The 19532-nt window shown below is 40.7% G+C and overlaps 1 protein-coding gene across 4 annotated transcripts in view; it reads left to right on the top strand.

Annotated features, from left to right (window-relative positions):
- SNRK (SNF related kinase) overlaps positions 1-16566 on the top strand; it is a 58386-nt gene extending 41820 nt beyond the window's left edge. For all 4 annotated transcript variants that reach the window (XM_004774163.3, XM_013046704.2, XM_013046706.1 and 1 more), the window contains 4 exons: positions 487-628; positions 6322-6534; positions 8794-8928; positions 12673-16566. In XM_004774163.3, coding sequence (XP_004774220.1) covers positions 487-628; positions 6322-6534; positions 8794-8928; positions 12673-13864 — 1682 coding nt within the window. In that variant the 3' untranslated portion in view covers positions 13865-16566. The remainder of the gene's footprint in view (positions 1-486; positions 629-6321; positions 6535-8793; positions 8929-12672) is intronic.
- The last annotated feature ends 2966 nt before the right edge of the window (positions 16567-19532 follow it).

Genomic DNA, 19532 nt, shown 5'->3' with positions numbered 1-19532 from the left:
CTTAACTATAAAGTGACTGTGATTTACATCATCTGGTTATCTCACCAGCATTGAGGTAAAGAGCAACTGAGATAATTGTGACATTAGGCAAAATCCTTTTCATGTTTCAGAGTATTAAAATACTAGGTTTATATATTCTCTAGTAAATGTCATGAGAAAGACAGCAGTCTGTTACTCAGTGGCTTGAGAACCTTGATAGGTACTTTCTTCTCGATGTTCTTGGCATTAGTGAATTAATTTATCTCTTTGTTGAACATTTATTGACTATTCACTATGCGGCTGAGGTGAATATAAAAATAGAAAACAAGACAGATACCTTCCCCTGCCTTATTGGGACTCAAGTTTTCTTCCCTAGATGTTTTCCTTTGAGATATAAATGGTTTTCACTATTCAAATAAAATAATATTGTTAGTCTACTTCTGCTCTTCTTAGTGCTTTTGGTTTTCTAACTCATCCAATATTTAACAGTATGTCTTTGCTTTGTAGATATATGGAGTCTGGGAGTGATTCTTTTCATGTTGGTGTGTGGGCAACCACCTTTTCAAGAGGCCAATGACAGTGAAACATTGACAATGATCATGGATTGCAAATATACAGTACCATCCCATGTGTCCAAAGAGTGTAAAGAGTAAGTAAAAGTAGAAAAAGAATGTTAAAACCAAAAGTTTAATTTATTTTTTGTATAATGTATGTATATATGTATATATATATGTATATAGAGTGCAAGCATGGGGAGGGGTGGGGGGAGAGATGGAGAGACAAAGAGATAGAGAATCAGTTGCAAGCAGACCCTGTGCTGAGTAAGGAGTCCTACCCCGGGCTCAATCTCATGTCCCCAAGATCATGACTTTTTTTTTTTTTAAAGATTTTATTTATTTATTTATTTGACAGAGAGAGAGAGATCACAAGTAGACGGAGAGGCAGGCAGGGAGAGAGAGAGAGGGAAGCAGGCTCCCCGCTGAGCAGAGAGCCCGATGCGGAACTCGATCCCAGGACCTTGAGATCATGACCTGAGCCGAAGGCAGCGGCTTAACCCACTGAGCCACCCAGGCGCCCAGATCATGACTTGAGTTGAAATTAAGAGTTGGATGCTTAACCAACTAAGCCACCCAGGCACCCTCAGAAGTTTTGTTTTATTCCATTAACATGTAAAAAAAAAAATGAAGTGACTTCATTATATAAACATCTGAGTTCATTTTAATTTTTGAACTTGATATTTTATTTTTGTTAAGTATATTTTGGGGCGTTAACCCCAGAATGTGATTTGAAATTTAATACTAGAGTACAAACTGTGTAAGTCTATGTCTTAAATATGCTTGTTTTCAAGAAACCCATTACATGCCTCTTCAGCTTCCAGGAGTGGTGGTTACTCACTTGAAATGAAGATATTACCATAGGAACTACCTTTCTGTTTTTGCATAAGCGAAAAAAAGAAGACCACCTAGAATTATTTTAAATTCCAGAGAAAAATTAAGGCATTTCTTTTCCTGAAATAAACCACCAACACACCATTTTAGGTTTTACATAATGTGTCCCTTAATTTTATCCATATACCACTCTCCCCTGTTGGTTTATGTGATTGTGGGAAACCAGCAACCAAAAGTACAGTCAAGTTGATTATTTGGAATTTAAAGAACTTTATAGTTCTGTAATATGTATAGTGAGAAATATAATGGAATAAAAGAACTGTTAGAAGCTCAAGTATTTCATGGACATTATGGGTGATATATGGGTAATATTGGATGAGTTAGAAAACCAAAAGCACCAAGAAGAGCAAAAGTAGACTAACAATATTATTTTATTTGAATAGTGAAAACGTGTGTGTGTGTGTGTATGTATATATACATGTATATATATATATATATATATATATATACACTTCATTTATTTTAATGGGTGATATTTTTCAGTGAGTTCAGCTGAGATTATATATACTTTAAATATCTTGTTGCAGTAACAGAGTTTTGAATTTTTCCCATCAGCTGGTAAGAAGGAAATCTGATGATTTGAGAAATCTTTTCTCCAAGTGGACCTATATCTTAGTCCCAATGTGGTGTGTGGTTATCTTACCTATTCAAACTCTGGATTCAGTTACAGGCTTCTCTATGTACTGATGATGTGTGAATGGTAGAACCTGTTACCTAGAGTCAGAAATAGAGCAGTTATAATATCTTAGGAGCCTTCTCTATTTCTCCCTTGTAGAGGGATTATTCTTAGTAATTGTAGAACCACTCAGTTTTCTGCTTTTCCTGTGTCAGTTTTGCTGACTTCTGTTTTTTAAGGAGCTTGCCCATTTTATCTAAATTTTCAAATATATTGGCCTGAAGTATTTATATTCTCTGGTATATTTGTAAAGTATATAGATCAATGGGATGTTGCCCTTTATCATTCCAGTATTGAATTTCTGCCTTCTCTTGTTTTTGTCTTGATTAGTCTTGCCTGAGATTTGTTAATTTTATTAGTCTTTTTCAAAGAACTGCCTTTTATCTTTATTCATTTCCTTGTTTTTTTTTTTTTTGTTTTGTTTTACATTGTAAATTTTCTCTTACCTGTATTATTCCCTTCTACCTACTTCATGGGCTGAGTCACTTCTTTTTTCTTTTTTTCTTATGTCATAGTTACAAACTTTCCTTTTCTAATGTCATAGTTAAGGCTATCAGATTTGTCTTCTTGTACCATTTCTGCAGTACCTCAACTAGTTTTTATTTATAGCCCTGTTATTATTCAGTTCTGAGTACTTTCTAGCTTCACATGCTGTATTTGACTGCTAAGATTTTTAGAAGGGTGTTTTACAGTTTCCAAATATATAAAATTTTTCTAATTACTTTTTTGTTGTTCATTTCTAACTTAATTCTATTGTGGTCCAAGAATATAGTCTATATAGTACTCGTTTTTTGTTGCTGTTTTTCACATTGTTTTAGGTGTTAAGGCTTGCTTAACACCTACCATGGAGTCAGTTTTTGTAAATGATCCTTTTGTTCTGGAAAGGAATGTATATTTTCACATTTTGGGGATCGGAGATATATAAATCCTTAAGATCAAGCTTATTAATTATGCTGTTCTGAATTACTTACATCTTTTCTGAGTTTTTTGATTATTTGATTTATCACTTACTAAGATATTCTTCCACTACGATGGTAGATTTATTGGTTTTTTTTCCTTGGAGGTCTGTCAGTTTTAGTTTTTAAGTGTTTTGAGGCAATGGTATTAGGTACAAATTGTATCTTACTGGTGACTTGAACTTGTAATTCACTTGTTTATCACTAATGATGCCTTTGCCTTAAAGTCAATCTGTGTTACCTGGTTTTAGCTATCCACACCAGTCTTCCTTTGGTTAGCATTTATGTGCTATCTAGTTTTCCATTCATTTAATTTAGACCTTTCATTGTCTTGGTTTTAAGTAAGTCCTTTTTAATAGCTGGGAGCTGGGGTTTAATCCCTTCTAAGAATTTTTGTCCTTTCATCAGAGTTTATCTTATTCATATTGTCTTCACTGAAAGATGTAGATATATTTATGCTCTTTTTATATGCTTCATATTTGTCCTACATTCCCCTCCCCCTTTTTTTTTTTTGGTCTATTCTTTCTTTAGGATTGATAGAGATTTTTCTTTTTCCACTTACTTGGCTAGAGATTTTTCTTTTTCCCCTTACTTGGCTTTCTCCCTTCAACTACCTTAGAAGTCATAGTCAGTTGTTTTTAGTGAGTCTCCTGTTTTAACACACACGTACATATTTATATGCTTAATTATAATTTTTTTACAATTTCATTTACTTATTTGAGGGGGGATGAAAGTGCATGGGAGAGGGAGGGGCAGAGTTTCTGCTGAGCAGGGAGTCCCCTATGTGAGGCTCAATCTCAGGACTTTGGGTTCACGACCTGAGCCGAAGGCAGACGCTTAACTGACTGAGCCACCAGGCGTCCCTATATGCTTAATTTAATAAAATTGATAGTTAATCCTTATCTTTATGTCTTCCTGAACAACACAAAATCCTTAGGACAGTTTACCATTCAATATTTTCTATCTCCACAAATTAAACTGTTATTATTATAATTCTGTATAGTAAAAATATTGTTTAGAATTACCCAGACGCTTGATTAAAAACTTTGTATATTCCCTCACTTGGGATCACATTCTTCTGCTAATATTATACCCTTTAGAATTCCTTTGAGGAACGTTTGTTTATTGGTGATCGACTTCCTCAGTTCTTCATTGAAAATCTGTTTATGTTACATATGCCCTTGAAAGTTTCATTGAGTGTAGAATTCTAGGTGTGGACAGTTTTCTCTCAGGTTATTGAGGATGTTACCACACTCTTCTGATATGTCTTGTTGCTTTTGGGATATCATCTATTCGTGTTGTTATTGTTCTTGCTCAGGTGATTGTCTCTTCTCAGGCTGCTCTAAGAGCTTCTATTCATTCTGCTTAGGATGTGTTAGGCTTCCTGGGTCAGGATTTGTGTTTGTCCATGAATTTGGAAAATCTTTAGCTATGATAATTTCAAATATAGTTTCTTGCCCATTCCTTTATTCCCTTCTGGAACTCTTGATTAGATATATGTTAGGTATTTTCACTCTCTCCTCCTTGTCTTTTCATCTCTTCATATTTTCTCAGTCCACTGGTGCAGGGTTATTTCCTTGGCTCTGTCTTCCAATTCATTAATTCTCTTTCTATCTAATTTAAAAAATTTACCTATCGCTTTTTTTTTTCAGTCTTTTGTATTTCACGCTTCTCCATGTCTTAAACATATACAACACAGTTGTCTTCTGTGTCTGAAAATTTCAGTATTTGAAGACTTTGCATTCTGATTTTGCCATCATGTATTACTGGTTTTTGTTAGTACTGATTTCCTTGATATTTTTTGTCTGTGAGGTCATATTCCTTATAATATTATTTGGGAAGTTCCTTTAAGTTATGTTCCTAGGGAAAGGTTTTACATTTCCTTCTCTACTCTGGTTACTTAGGAGCACTCCAGCTTTAAAACCACCTGAATTAACTTCTTCCTGACATGTACCACACAGATATCATTAATTTGGACCACGAATGTGTGTGAGGACCAGCGTGTGGCTAGAAATTCTTAGAAGAGATTTCCCTGCCTCACATCCACAGCCACTGTTGAGGCAGGCAGTTTTCCTTCTTGATATCGTAACAGATTGGTTTCTCATTTCTCATTCCCCCTGCCACTGAAGCTGGGACCCTAGTTCTTTATGAGGACTCTAGTTGTACTCCCTGCCTACACATTATATTCTGGTTTTTGCACTCAGTATAGCTTTCAAAACCAAAGCAGAAGCCTTCGGGTCAAAGGTTAGCTTTGTCATTTGCCTCCTAAAATTCCTGCTTGCTTTTTTTTTTTTTTTTATTCATTTATTTGTCAGAGTGAGCACAGGCAGACAGAGTGGCAGGCAGAGGCAGAATGGAGAAGCAGGCTCCTGCTGAGCAAAGAGCCCGATGTGGGGATGTGGGACTCGATCCCAGGACGCTGGGATCATGACCTGAGCCGAAGGCAGCGGCTTAACCAACTAAGCCACCCAGGCATCCCCTAAGATTCCTGCTTTTATTTCGTTTTTTTTCCTGTTGAGTCTGCTTCCTTCCATCCCTGTGTGTGTGTGTGAGTGTGTGTGTGTGTGTGTGTGTGTGTATTTTTTTTTTTATTTTGTTGTATTTATTTATTTTTCCACACACACACAATGCATTTAAACAAAATATATGTTTAAAAGCCTGTGGCGTTGTGATTGTTTCCATCAGGATCATTTATTCTTTCTGAAGCAGAAGTTGGCTCATGCACTGTATTTTGTATGTCACCGTTGATCATTATATCTGGTTCTGGCTTGCAGCTAAGGCACAGTTAATTAAGCAACGGTTGTTAATATCTAGAGCTAATTCCAGATGATAGGAAGCTGTTTGGCTTACCAGTATATCTGGCAGTTGTGATTTTCTTTCTTTCTTTCTTTCTTTTTTTTTTTGTAAGATTTTTATTTATTTATTTGACAGAGATCACAAGTAGGCAGAGAGGCAGGCAGAGAGAGAGAGGGAGGAAGCAGGCTCCCTGCTGACCAGAACCCTGAGATCATGACCTGCGCCAAAGGCAGAGGCTTTAACCCACTGAGCCACCCAGGTGCCCCTGGCAGTTGTGATTTTCTATTTATGAAACTGATGGCACTAAATTTTCTTTATTACCATCTGCCACACTACCACCACCACTAGTGGGCCTAACGAAATTTGATGGCATAAGTATAGGAAAGAATTCTGATTAATAAAATAATCCACCATTACTAAGCCCTGCCAACAGTTTGCTCTAACAGTGGACTTACTTCCTTTCCAGCCTGATCACACGGATGCTACAGAGAGATCCCAAGAGAAGGGCCTCCTTAGAAGAGATTGAAAATCATCCTTGGCTTCAGGGAGTGGACCCTTCACCAGCAACAAAGTATAACATCCCCCTCGTGTCGTACAAAAACCTCTCAGAGGAGGAACACAACAGCATCATTCAGCGCATGGTGCTCGGGGACATAGCAGACCGCGACGCCATTGTGGAGTATGTCAGCACTCACCAGCACGGGGCCATGGGTTTAGGATTCTTGGAATGGTCTCTCCTCTTAGCTTGTCAGGGCCTGCAGACACTTTAATGAGTAGAGTTCCCAATTGGCAGAAGTCATGTCATTTATTTCTGGAGTTCCTGTCTCATTGGTTTTATTGTTGTGTTGTTTTTATTTTTATGCTAGTGAATAAGTACACCATTGCTGGGTGGTGTCATCAAATGCTGTGGCCTCTCTTCCTTCCTGTCGGGGTGGATTGGAGTAGCTACTTTTGTATCCCAGTACACGTCTTTTCCATAGCAGCATCTTCATTGTTGTGTCTCCCTCTGCTCCCCACAGTGAGTGGAGAGAATGGGGCAGACCACAGTCCTCTAATTGAGGGGTCGACACATGGGACTGGTCACACATTGTTGTAAGGGAAGTTTTAGTGGACTGCAGTCATGCTAGATGCCTTGGGTATTGTCTTTGGCCACATTGTGCTACAGTATCAGAGTAATTGTGAGAGAGACCACAGACCCACAAAGCCTATAAAATGTTTACTTTCTGGCCCTTCAGAGCCCTTACTGGAGCAACCTGCCACCCACAAGATACAAAATTGTTAATTAAGTCATTTAAAACCAAAGCCAGTTTTTAATAATCTGAGAAGTTTGGAATCAAGGATAATACAAAGATGCAGTTGCTTTGTTTTAGTAATGATTTATTTCTATAAGAGGTCCTGTCTAGAAAATCATGAAATATTTCCACAAATGAAAAGTCAAAGTGTTCAAGAAACCTGTTGAATGAAACCATCAGGTATGATGAAAAGAGGAGTTACTCAGGGCGGAGTGGTGGGGAGGCAAAAACAAAAAACAAAAAAAACTCAGATTCAAAATTTTGGTTTAAGTACAAATTTCTGCAGATTTCCAGCTGCATTATGAGTTGTCATACTTAATGACCTAAATGAACAGAGAGAGCAGGACACTTGGCTGTGCCTGCCAAGGACACTTGTTTTAGCAATGTGTAGAAAGTGGTTTTTCATTTTGAGTGCATAGAAGGCTTATTTGTATCTCCCTGAATTGGCTCAGTGTTCTTAGCTTAAATGAATACATGCAGCGGTGTCATTTAGAACTATTTGATTCATGTCAATTCAATGTTGTATCTGCAGGGAGGGTCAGTCTCATTGGTTCAAGTGACTCCATTTGTATGTGCACTAGTGGGCAGGTGCACGGTGAAGCCTGAGCTGGGAGGCCCGAGCTCATGGCCTCCAGCTGGCCTCCGCTCTTGCTCGTGGCTTGCTTCTGTGCTCCTCCTCCTGAGCACGATGCCTCAACTCAAAGCCACGTGTTTTTGGTCCCGTCAGAAGAAGCCAGTGCCCTTAGCTGGTACTCAGCTTAGGAAACCACTTGAAGTCATTCTGAGCCCAGAGTTTCATCAGAGCTCTTAACTTTTAGAGCCTTGCACCTCAGTCTGCCCTGCCTCTTTAGCTGTGACTCCCCCCTGTTAATTTTGTGAAAAGGGATCCTTGTATTCTTTCCTAAGTGTTCATTTTGTATTTTCACTCACCATGACGGTTTCTGGGCCCTTATAGACCCTTTGTAGCACTCTTGTGCAGTCCTCAGGCCAGGCCAGCTGCGGGAGGATAGGTGGCCATGTGCCCCATGGGGTGGAATGTCCTGAGCTGGCCTGCAGGGTGCCTGTTCAGACTAGGGACTTGGAGCAATCTTCTGAAGTGGATAAACGAATACGCTGATTTTATTCAAAGAAGGGGCTAATGATATGGTCTCAGTTACACTAGTAATTCATTAAATGCAAAGGGTATAAAAAAAAACTTACCCTTATTTTTCTTATTGATGCTAGTGTTTCAGTGCACATTCATACAGCTCATTTTGTACTTCTGATGGAATCAAGTAAGCCAACTTAATGAAAATGAACACTTTGACACAGATTAACGTTTTGTATAATGCATACATTCTTGGAAAGCTTCATCACCTTTTTTTGCATCGAAAATTGACATTCAGCTCAGCTGCTCTCGCATTTTGGATTTTTCTTATGAACATTTTTATGTAGTTGTTTTTTAGAATTTCATGAGTGATCTAAATAACTACTAGGTTTTTCTTCTTGTTTGTGGGGTTTTTTTGTTTTGTTTTTTTTTTTAATTTTAAAGATTCCAGATCATTGGATTTTATTTGCTTGTATTTTAGTTGGGGGAAATGAGTTCTACTTATAAAAAAGCAAACTTGCTGATGTGGCTTACATTTATTCTCCCTTATTTTCCTCAGGGCCCTGGAAACCAACAGGTATAATCATATCACGGCCACTTACTTCTTGCTTGCTGAAAGGATCCTGAGGGAGAAGCAAGAGAAAGAAATACAAACCAGATCTGCAAGTCCTAGCAATATCAAGGCCCAGTTTAGGTGAGAAAAAAATCTTCACTGATTTTAGTAAGTTAACATTTTGAAATAGAGAACCCCTTTAAAAAATATGCTTCCTAATAACTCTTTGGGGCCTGAGAGTATAAACAGTGGTGACGGCCTCATTGGAGAGGCCATGCATGGGCTCTTCCTGTATGGGGAGTCTTGTTCCTTTGTCACCAAGGACACCTTCCTTCCTGGACTCAGGGGAGTGGGGCTGTGGCTGCTGGCCTGGCCAGGAAAACATGTTTTGAGAAGTAGCCTCAAGCAGAGTGTCAACTATTTTCATTAAACTCTTCCAGATCTTATATGTATTAATGTGTTATTTTCTTCAAGTTTTCTTTCCAGAAACAGGACCAAATTTTCCCTCTGTTACTTGAAATAATTTTTAAGAACATTTAGGGCATTTCTGTGCCTTGATATTATCTCAGGATTTCAGTGACTTGACAGATCAGCTAGTTGATTTATTGGCTGCTTGACCTTGAGAGATCACTTCACCTCTTTTTGACTCAGCTTCCTGGTCTGTGAAATGGGAGTATAATACATCCACCTCCTGAGCTGAACTCTAGGTGTTTGCTGTCACTGTTATGACTCTTTCACCACGACTGGTGTCTTCGGCCAAGTCATAAATATGCTCTACCCCATTTTTTCCTCCTCTCTTCCTCCCATTCCCTCTTTCCAACCTTGCTTTTTCTTCTGCCATATTAGCTTTCCATTTAAAAATCAAAGGATGAAAGGATTACATTTTTATATCACCACTATGAAAGTTCTGTAGAATTTATCTTTCCCGCTTCAGATAAAGTAATCCGTGGAAGTGTAGTGATTCAAAAACAAAAGGATGTTCCCAATTCTGAACATTCTCTATGTGTACATCCATATACAAATATCTGTGTGTGAATATATAATAATAATTATTTAAAATAGGCAGAAAGCCATTGGATTTAAATTATTTGCAGTCAGCTTACCATGTATATAGGTTGTTACTTGGGATGCAGGAACAGAGAAGAAAAAAAAAAAGAAAAGAAAAAGCATTGCTGGGTGGCCAAAGAATAAAGATTTAGAAGTCTAGAACTGGAAAGTTGACTTAGTAACTTCATTTAGATCCTAGATGGAGGCTTTTTGTAACGAAACCTAGGCAGGCTGCCTGCTGTCTGTGTGAAGAAGACTGCATTCCAGGGAGCCAGGGACTCGGGCTTGAGACCAACCAGGATGGTGACTTCAAGTCGTGAGGTCATCCTAGTCCTGACTTGAGCCCCCCGATGGGGAAGAGCACAGTCACCACACATCAGGCCACCAAGTCTGGAGTCAGTCCAGCCTTAGAGAACAGAAAATTTGGATTTGAGCCGTTTTTGGTGGAACAGATCAGAGCTCAATCTAAAGTTGATCACATATGTAAATGATTCAAGTTGGTTGTCCTTATTATAAAAGCTATATAAAAGTCCATGGAGGTTATAAAGAAATATCAGAGCCTTCCCTCGAGTTTTCCTTTTATCTCCTGGGGATACCAGAGTGGAGTGGGCCTCGACTCCTCCCGAGCCCAGGGCAGGTGGCGCATCTGCTTCCTTGCCTTCTTTTTACTGTCACTTTGACTTTATTATCAAAACCCTGGACCTGAATTAGTTCTGTCAGTGGACATGCCTTTAGGTCAGAGTGACCTGGGGCTCAGGACCCTGGACTGAATCAGGAGACAGATGTGGAAGCAATCGCAGCTCTTCGGGGTGGGATAGGCAGGGTGAGCCAAGGAGCCACAGCTGCAGAGAGAGCGCCTTCTTTGGGTCCTGCTAGGGTGGACCCGAAGCATGGCATGGCTTGCGTGTTAGCAGAGGACCCCAGCACCGGAGGGCTTGGTGCCAGCATCCTCTCTGGTCCCAGGAAGTGAGGAGAGTCCCTGAGGCTAGACTAGAGGCCAGGCTGGGCAGCAGCCATTCAGAAGCTTTCAAGGTTGCCCCCGGGGATGGGGTGGGGGGGCGCGGGATGGTAGCCTTGGGACCCAGCCTGCATGACCTTGGGGGAGGATCATGGTGCCAACTTGTGGAGAGCTGAGGGGATGAAGTGATAAAGTGCATTCACCCCTGTCTGGCTCTCCCCGCAGTGCTGGCGCGGAGAAGCGCTCAGGCCCTGTGAATTGTTCTGTCCCCCGTGACTCCTCTGTAATTCTTGTTTAGCCGTCTCTCCTCTCTTGTCAGGCTAAGCCATAATTTGCTTACAGTGTTGTGGCAGCGGAGATCACATACTTCATTTGGCACACATGTAGCTCAGATGTGTGCTCGGTTATGTGAGCAGTTAAATGGCTCGACTTACTCCTGTAAATCAGAGCCATTGGTTCAGAAGTGGCCCGTGGAGGAGCCAGCCCCGTGGCCATACCCACCCATCCTGTTTTGGGGGGTGGGCTCTGAGAACGGTTTTGGCTTTCTTTTCCGGTGGGGTAGGAGGTGGGGAGAGAAAAGAGCCTCCACCATGTGTGGGCCCGCTCAGCCTGGATGGCGCTGGCTGCCACTCTGGCGGGTCAAACACAGTCGGCACCTGGGCCCCCACCAGTGCAGGGTCCCCAGGTTGTTTGCGGGCGTGAGGGGCGGGGCTGCTCTTCCAGAACCTGGTAGTGCCATTCTCCAGAGCGAAAGGCATAACCAGGGCTTTGTGCATTTGTGATGATGGGGGCAGATGACTTGTCTAGAGACACTTAATGACCTCAGAGACATTATCCAACACTCAGCTTTTAAGAACTTTGTCCACTGCATGGACAAAGAGGAGGACGCTTTGTGTTGGGGGAAAGATGTCTGTTGTAAATTCCTGTGGGTTTTTCAGAGCTATAGATTTAATTGGGTTTTACTTGTAGGGTAACATAATTGGTGTGAAACGAAAGTGTTGTAGTGTGGAAGTAGCTGTTTTAAAGATCTCTGGCATCTACTATTCCCCTGGACAGAGAGGACAGTGAAGAATTCCAAAACAGGCTAGAGACCTCATGTTTAAAAATATTTTTCTTTGGCTGCCAAGCAATGTTCTTATTACTTGGGTGACACTAGACGGGAGAGTAAAATCAAAGTTTAAATAATTGTGGATTTGTTACTTACTACACTTGGGTGGACATTTAAAAATACATGGATTCATATTTAGCATCATGTTTTTTTAATTGGTGAAGAAGAGTTGTATGTATGCCCATGTACATTGACTTTTTTTTGCTGTATTCCTATGCTTAATCCACTGAACTATTTCCATTTATTTTTATAAACAAAACTTTTACACCATCCTGTCATATCTGGAAGACTGGGAATTTCAGGTGAATTATATATATATATTTTTAGGTGAATTTTATTAGCAAACCATAGGCCTTCAAATTTTGTGACCTAAGACCCAGAGGAACAAAATGTGTGGTGTTTTGGTTTTGCTTTGGTGATCTCCCTTGTGCTTTTTAAAATTATTTTTCTTGTGGTAAGACTCATATAGGGAAGATGGAGTATAGCTCTTGGCCCTCTTGTCGTGACAGCTCTGATGAAGTTTTTATCTGCCTGGTTAGCCACAGACTGAGCCATGTTTCAGAAGCACGTGTGCCCTGCTGCTGTCCTTTCTGATCTTTATAGGATGTTGAATGGGTTTGTGAAGCTGCTGTTTCTTTTCTTTTTTTCTTTTCTCTTTTATATATTTCTTTTCTTAGTCTGTGGATTTTGCCCTAGTCAGTGTTACGTGATGTAGTTTGAGTAAAGTCTGCATATTATTACATGGCTTTCTTCTTCCAATCTGTTTACACAGACAGTCATGGCCCACCAAAATTGATGTACCCCAGGACCTTGAGGATGATCTCACGGCCACTCCTCTGTCCCATGCGACTGTCCCTCAGTCTCCTGCTCGGGCCGCTGACAATGTCCTCAATGGCCACAGGAGCAAAGGCCTGTGTGACTCGTCTAAGAAGGACGACCTCCCTGAGTTGGCCGGGCCGGCGCTCTCCACAGTGTCCTCGGCGAGCTTGAAACCCACAGCCAGCGGGCGCAAGTGCCTGTTCCGCGTGGAGGAGGACGAAGAGGAAGATGAGGAGGACAAGAAGCCTATGTCCCTCTCGACACAAGTGGTTCTGCGCCGGAAGCCCTCAGTGACCAACCGGTTGACGTCAAGGAAGAGCGCTCCTGTCCTCAACCAGATCTTTGAGGAAGGGGAGTCTGATGACGAATTCGACATGGATGAGAACCTGCCCCCCAAGCTGAGCCGACTCAAGATGAACATCGCCTCCCCTGGCACGGTGCACAAGCGCTACCACCGCAGGAAAAGCCAGGGCCGTGGCTCCAGCTGTAGCAGCTCAGAGACCAGCGATGACGACTCTGAAAGCCGGCGGCGGCTGGACAAAGACAGCGGCTTCACCTACTCCTGGCACCGGCGGGATAGCAGCGAGGGGCCCCCTGGCAGCGAGGGCGATGGCGGGGGCCAGGGCAAGCCAAGCACTGGCAGCAGCGGTGCGGACAAGGCCAGTCCGAGCGAGAACAATGCGGGCGGGGGCAGCCCTGCAGGTGGCTCGGGCAGCAAGCCCACCGGCACGTCGGGCAGCACGCGCCGCTGCGCTGGCCCCGGGCCTGGCGAGCTGGTGCAGAGCCTCAAACTCATGAGCCTCTGCCTTGGCTCCCAGCTGCACGGCGGCGCCAAGTACATTCTCGACCCACAGGGCGGCTTGTCCTTCTCCAGCGTCAAGGTCCAGGAGAAGTCCACGTGGAAGATGTGCATCAGCTCCACGGGGAATGCGGGCCAGGCCCCGGGTATGGGCAGCATAAAGTTCTTCTCTGACCACGTGGCAGACAGCAGCACTGAATTAGAACGGATAAAGAGCAAGAACCTGAAAAATAACGTGCTACAGCTACCTCTGTGTGAAAAGACCATCTCTGTGAACATCCAGCGGAACCCTAAGGATGGGTTGCTGTGCGCCTCCAGCCAGGCCAGCTGCTGCCATGTCATCTGACTGCAGCCCGCTCTGGCCACTGGGCACTCTTCCTGCTCGGAGCGGTGAAGACTGGCTCGCTTCACTCTTCTCTTTTTGGTTTTACTCTTTAAAGTGGGCGTTAGGAGCAGTTATTTATTACCTTTTCATTTGTTCGCCTGACGATGTGACAATGCATGGTCTTTGTGCATGCTGCGAGACACTTCTTTTCCAGCCGAGAAGTCTGTTGTGTAATTTTTACATTTATAATTTTAATGTGGATGATCAGGATTAAATTAAAATGTATATTTGGAACCTAATATAAATGGAGCACTTAGAAATTTGATGTTCTGCACTTAATCTAGAGAGAAAATGCTTTTGTTTCCTTGTGAAAAATCTAAATTCCTGTCCTGACCTTCTATGCTAACGGGGACTCCGTGTTCGGAGGCACACTCTGTGGTGTCTGAGACAGAACCAAAGCAATAACGTTGTGATGCCGACAGGCCTGGAGCCTGTGAGCGCATGTGCGCCCCACCTTCCGAGGCCTGTGCAGAGCAGAGTACAGCGGGGGTCTGCACTGAGAACCTTAAAACCATGATTTCAACACACCCACACCTGTTTGTCTTAAACTATAGTGCGAAAACAAGTTTGGGCTCTTAAAATTTAACTGAAAAAGATTTTCTTGTTTTGTACTAGGTGATATAAAGTACTTAGATTTATAAGGCAGCTTCCCCCGTAGTGATAAATTACAAGCAGACAATCCTATTTTGTAATGTGATGAAGTGAACTGATGGTGTCTTAACTCTACTTATAGAGTGTATAGTCTGTGTAACAGAACAAAAAGATGCTCGGTGTAAATTCCTTCCTAGAGGGCACACCCTAGGCTTTCCTTTAAAACCATGTAGATAGAAGAAACTGTAGGGCCTAATACGGGAGCAAAGGTGCACACAGAGGTTGGCAAAGTCAAAACCCTATAAATGAAAAAAAACAAAAACAAAAAAAAAACTACTGGGATTTAATTTTTAGGAGTTTGGTAATTAGGCTGTCTCTCTTGTTTTTTCCATTCTATGTCCTTTAGCTTAGTAAGCTATGAAAACTGGCTGGTCAAAAACACATATAAAAGACCAAAATTCACACATACAGCAAACAAAAATGCACAAAGCCTGCTTTGTTTTTTTTGTTGTTGTCGTTTTGATTTTTGCTTTTTTTTTTTTTTTTCTGGGAGTGTTTTTCACTTTGCCTTCCTGCCAAAACAATAATCAAAGAACTCTTGCTTTAAACTGTTCCTGTACAAAGACTACTTTGACCAGATAATCATCTTTCATGGCATTTTATCTTGTAAGACTCAGTATATTGCAGATTGCTAATTTTGGAAGGGGCCAGATGCTACTTTTTCAGGCTGTGCCCTGGGGGTCTTCAAAGCAACCCTTATCCACATTGGTGATAGGATGTGGCTGGGCAGAGTTGGGGAAGGGGGACCTTCCCACACTCAGCAGCTTTCCTTCATGGCTCTGAAGTGACAGTCACTTTGTCTGTAGAGTGGGCAGAGCACCAAAGGACTGCATTCCATTGGTCACGGTTTCTCCAAGTACACACTGACTCTGCTACTTAGGATTCATAGATTTTACTCAGAATTCTGAATTTCACAATATACTTACTAAACTAAGATGATACCTAAAATACTTATTTTGCTTTCTAGACCTAGGCTAGATATGTTTTAAGCTACAGCTCTAGTTCATTGTGATATTTATAATTGAAAGCTACCAGAAAAGATGTGTGGGTGAAGCCATAGAACATATTTGCTTGAAATTCTTGAGCAGGGATCTTATAAAGGGCCAGAAATAAGATGTGTGGTTCACATAGATAGTGAGCGTAACATCTGTATTAAACGTAGGAGAGAAGTTTATAAAGGGCATTGGCAATAAATTCTTTGTTGCAGCTGTTTTCCAAGTAATGTAAATACTTCTTCCTGTGATTATGTATAGCCTTGGAATGGCACCTTTTAACTAACCCGTATGTGTTTGGTTTTCAATGGTTTTTTATATTCAGATGTATATATGGTGCTCACTTTAGGATCAGCAGTGTTGACTGTTTATGCTGCATAGCTGTATTATAGCCTTATTAGTTGTGTGTGGTTGGTTGACCCTCTGGGTATACAGATGTTAGTCTGAGTGGCGTCTTACTCATTTGTTCATAAGTGAATGATTGTGCATGTGTTGTATGTCATAGTATGTCGTCACATAAAAGGGAGGGAGCAAATAACCATTACATTAAGATAATATTGGACCAAACTATTTACTAGCTCTAAACAGTTCTTGTACCCCTTAACCTGTCTTCAGAAGTTGCATAGAGTTATAGTAGTGTGTAAATTAAATATTGTGGAAAAACAATTAGTCTTGTATTTTTCTGTATGTGTGTGTACATATATTATATATATATACACATATATATATACATATATATATATAAAATTATGTACTTCTGGCAATTCTATCTGTATTTAAAGATGTGACAATCTTGACACCGATTTTAAGAATAGCTGTGAGACTGAATCAAAGGAAAGATATCCCTACCAAGTTAAGAATTGATGTGTGTTAAGAGGGTACAGAATTATCAGCTGATTTGGTCAGTCACTTCCACTGCTGGTTGATTTTCCTCATTGTGTAAACATTGACAGGTATGTGACAAATGGGAAAAAAAAAATCCAAATAATAAAGTGGCATATTGGTGTTCAGCAATATAAACCGCGTCCCATGTTTCTGTTTCTTCTGAACGTAACCTTGTACAGACCCAGCCTGGGTGACTCGCAACTTTGCATGTGCCATGCGCCTGCGCTGCCAGGTGTGACTGGAAAGATGTCATTGTCACTGTCCCTGCCTTGAACTTGGCCACAAGTCTCAGGTGGCCCCAGGCCCCATTAATTGTAATTTATTTCCCCAACTCATTGCTTCCATCACTTGGATTGTCACCATGCTCCCAGATAATGGAATAAACTGAAGCCATTAGAACTGCCACAGTCTTCCTCTTCACCCTCCCACCTTCATCTGAGTCGTCATGCCCTGCCCTTGCTCCTCGTTGTGTGATCCCAAGGTCAGTTCCCTTACTCACTTCTTGAGGCTTTATGGGGATGAGTGAGGCAGCCATGAGGACTACTCGTTCTCTTCTTTCTTGCACCATCAATCTTCACTTCACTGCTAGGTCACTCCTAACAGCAAGTAAAACAAAAGTGACTTTATTCCCCTACCTTAAAGAGATGTCTTTATTATTCTCGCTTATCTTTGCTCTTTGAACCCTTCCAATCAGTCTCTTGCTGCTGTCACCCCACTATAACTGCTTTGCTCAAGGCCAGCAGTGACCTCCATGTGCTAAAAACCAGTGGTCAGTTTTTAAAACCAGCTTTGAGATGTAATCCACATAGCACACAATTCACCAGTTGTACTATTCAATGCTTTTCACTGTATTCTGTTGTGTAACCATTACCGTAAAGCCAAAAAGAAATCTACCTGTTTGCACTTACTCCCTTTTAGCTCCCCACTGCAACCTTAGCCCCTGGTGACCACTAACCCCAGTAGTCAGCTTCTCACCCATGGTAGCATTTGATGAGTTGGTCACCCTTCTTCATAAACGTCATATTGTTCTGGACCCCAATTCCACCTCGCTGTTGTTCATCCACTGGCTCTTCTCTCAACCTCTTGAACTTGGAGTACCCCAGGGTTCATATCTGGATTGTTCTCTGCACTTTTTGTTGGTTATTCCATTCAGTCTAAAGTTTACATGCAGGTAGAACTGAAAAATATATGTAACCTACCTCCCAGGAACATGATTCCAACAACGTATTTGACTTATCAACATGGATGTGTCTAATAAGCACCTAAGTTTTTACATGCTCAAAACTTAAACATTCCCTTCAAATCCTTACCTTCTTAAAGCTTCCCTTCTCATCAGTAGTGGCTTTAAACCTTTTGCACAAGTCAAGAACCTGGGTATCCTTCCCTCATTCCAATATCCAAGCCATCAGCAAATCTTATGCACCATTCAAAAAAGGACCCGTTCTTACCGCCTTCCCTGCTAACACTCTAGTCCATTATGCCATCATCACAATTGGACAACTAAATGCCTCCTGGATGGTCTTGCTGCTTTTACCCTTGCCTTTTTCTTATCTGTTCTCTGTACAACAGGTTGAGTGATCCTTTTAAAAGCTAGAGCATGTCATGTTTCAATGAAAGGTGTTTTCCAAATATTTGAGGATTTTCCACATAAGTTTCTGTTACTTATTTCTAGTGCAGGTCTGATTTGTCCAGAAATCATGCTTTGTACAATTGAAATCTTTTAAAACTTAGCAAAACACTTCTTATGGCTCAGCTAATGGCCTTTTTAGTGAATGTTTTTGTGAGTGCTGCAAAAGTGCAATTGTTGGTAAAGTGTTCTGCACATCAGTCCCAGTTGCTTATTAATGTCAGTCAAGTCGTCTGTATCCTCACTGATTTTCTGTCTCGTATCAGTTAGTGAGAGAGGAGTATTGAAATCTAGAATTGTGGGTTGGTCTATTTCTCCTTTTAGTTCTGTTGGCTTCATGAAATTTGAAGGTTTGTTGTTAGACACATACACATTTAAGATTGTTAAGTCCTCCTGATGGACTGACCTTTTTCATCATATTCAAATGTTCCTCTTTATCTCTGGTAAATGATTCTTTGTCATAAACTCTACTTTGTGCAATATAGCCACTTTAGCTTTCTTTGATTGCTGGGAGTATTTCTTTTTCCATCTTAACTTTTAACCTATCTGTGTCTTTATATTTAAGGTAGAGTTGTTTTGGTTTTGGGTGTTTTGTTTCCTTTTTATGGACAGCGTATAGTGGGGTCTTGCTTTTTTTTTCCCTAACCTGCAAATCTTTGCCTTTTATTTGCAGTATTTTAGGTCAAGTACATTTAGTGTAATTATCAACATGGCTGAATTTAAATCTACGATCTTTCTGGTTTTCTATTTGTCTCATGTTTCTTGTTTCCCCCTCTTCACTATGTTGTTTTTGTTTAACTGAGCACTTTTTATTGGCTTACTGGTTGTACATCTTTAATTTTTTAGTGGTTGCTATAGGAATGGTTTTATATATATATTTATAGCACATTGTATTTATTTATGTAATATACATAATATATAGATTAGTAATATATATATAAAACTGCAATCTACCTCATGTAGAATGTAAGAACCTTACAACTGTATTTCCACTCTCCTCTTTGTGCTATTGGAGTACATTTTATTTTTATATATGCATAAATATTTTTAAGTTTTCTTTCTAAAAGATAAAACAGAAGGGGGAAAAGTCTCTTTTACCCACATCTTACCAACTCCAGCATTCTTCACTTCTCTGTGTAGATCCACATTTTGGTATTTTCCTTCTGTCTTTAGAATTTTAAATTTTCATACAGTGCAGGTCTGCTGGCAATATATTCTATCTGCTTTTGTTTGTCTAAAAAAGTATTTTTACTTAATTCATGAAGGAAATTTGCATTGGGTATAGACTTATAGGTTGATTTTTATTGCAATGCCGGACAACACATTTTACATTGTTGAGTGCTAGACTTTTCGATTCATGTAAAAAGTGTTGGTTTTCATTTTGGCATAAAGTTACTTGGAAGCAGGGAGGTCCTTTGGAATTTTGCTTCTAGAATGTTTTAGGACAGATCCAGAGCTGTCTCTAGGGCTAATT

The sequence above is a fragment of the Mustela putorius genome, unplaced genomic scaffold, assembly GCF_011764305.1.
Source record: "Mustela putorius furo isolate JIRA1106 unplaced genomic scaffold, ASM1176430v1.1 tig00003834_pilon_pilon_pilon, whole genome shotgun sequence".
Lineage (NCBI taxonomy): Eukaryota > Metazoa > Chordata > Mammalia > Carnivora > Mustelidae > Mustela > Mustela putorius.
The sequence above is the reverse complement of the archived record's forward strand: the minus strand, read 5'-3'. Positions and strand labels throughout refer to the sequence as shown.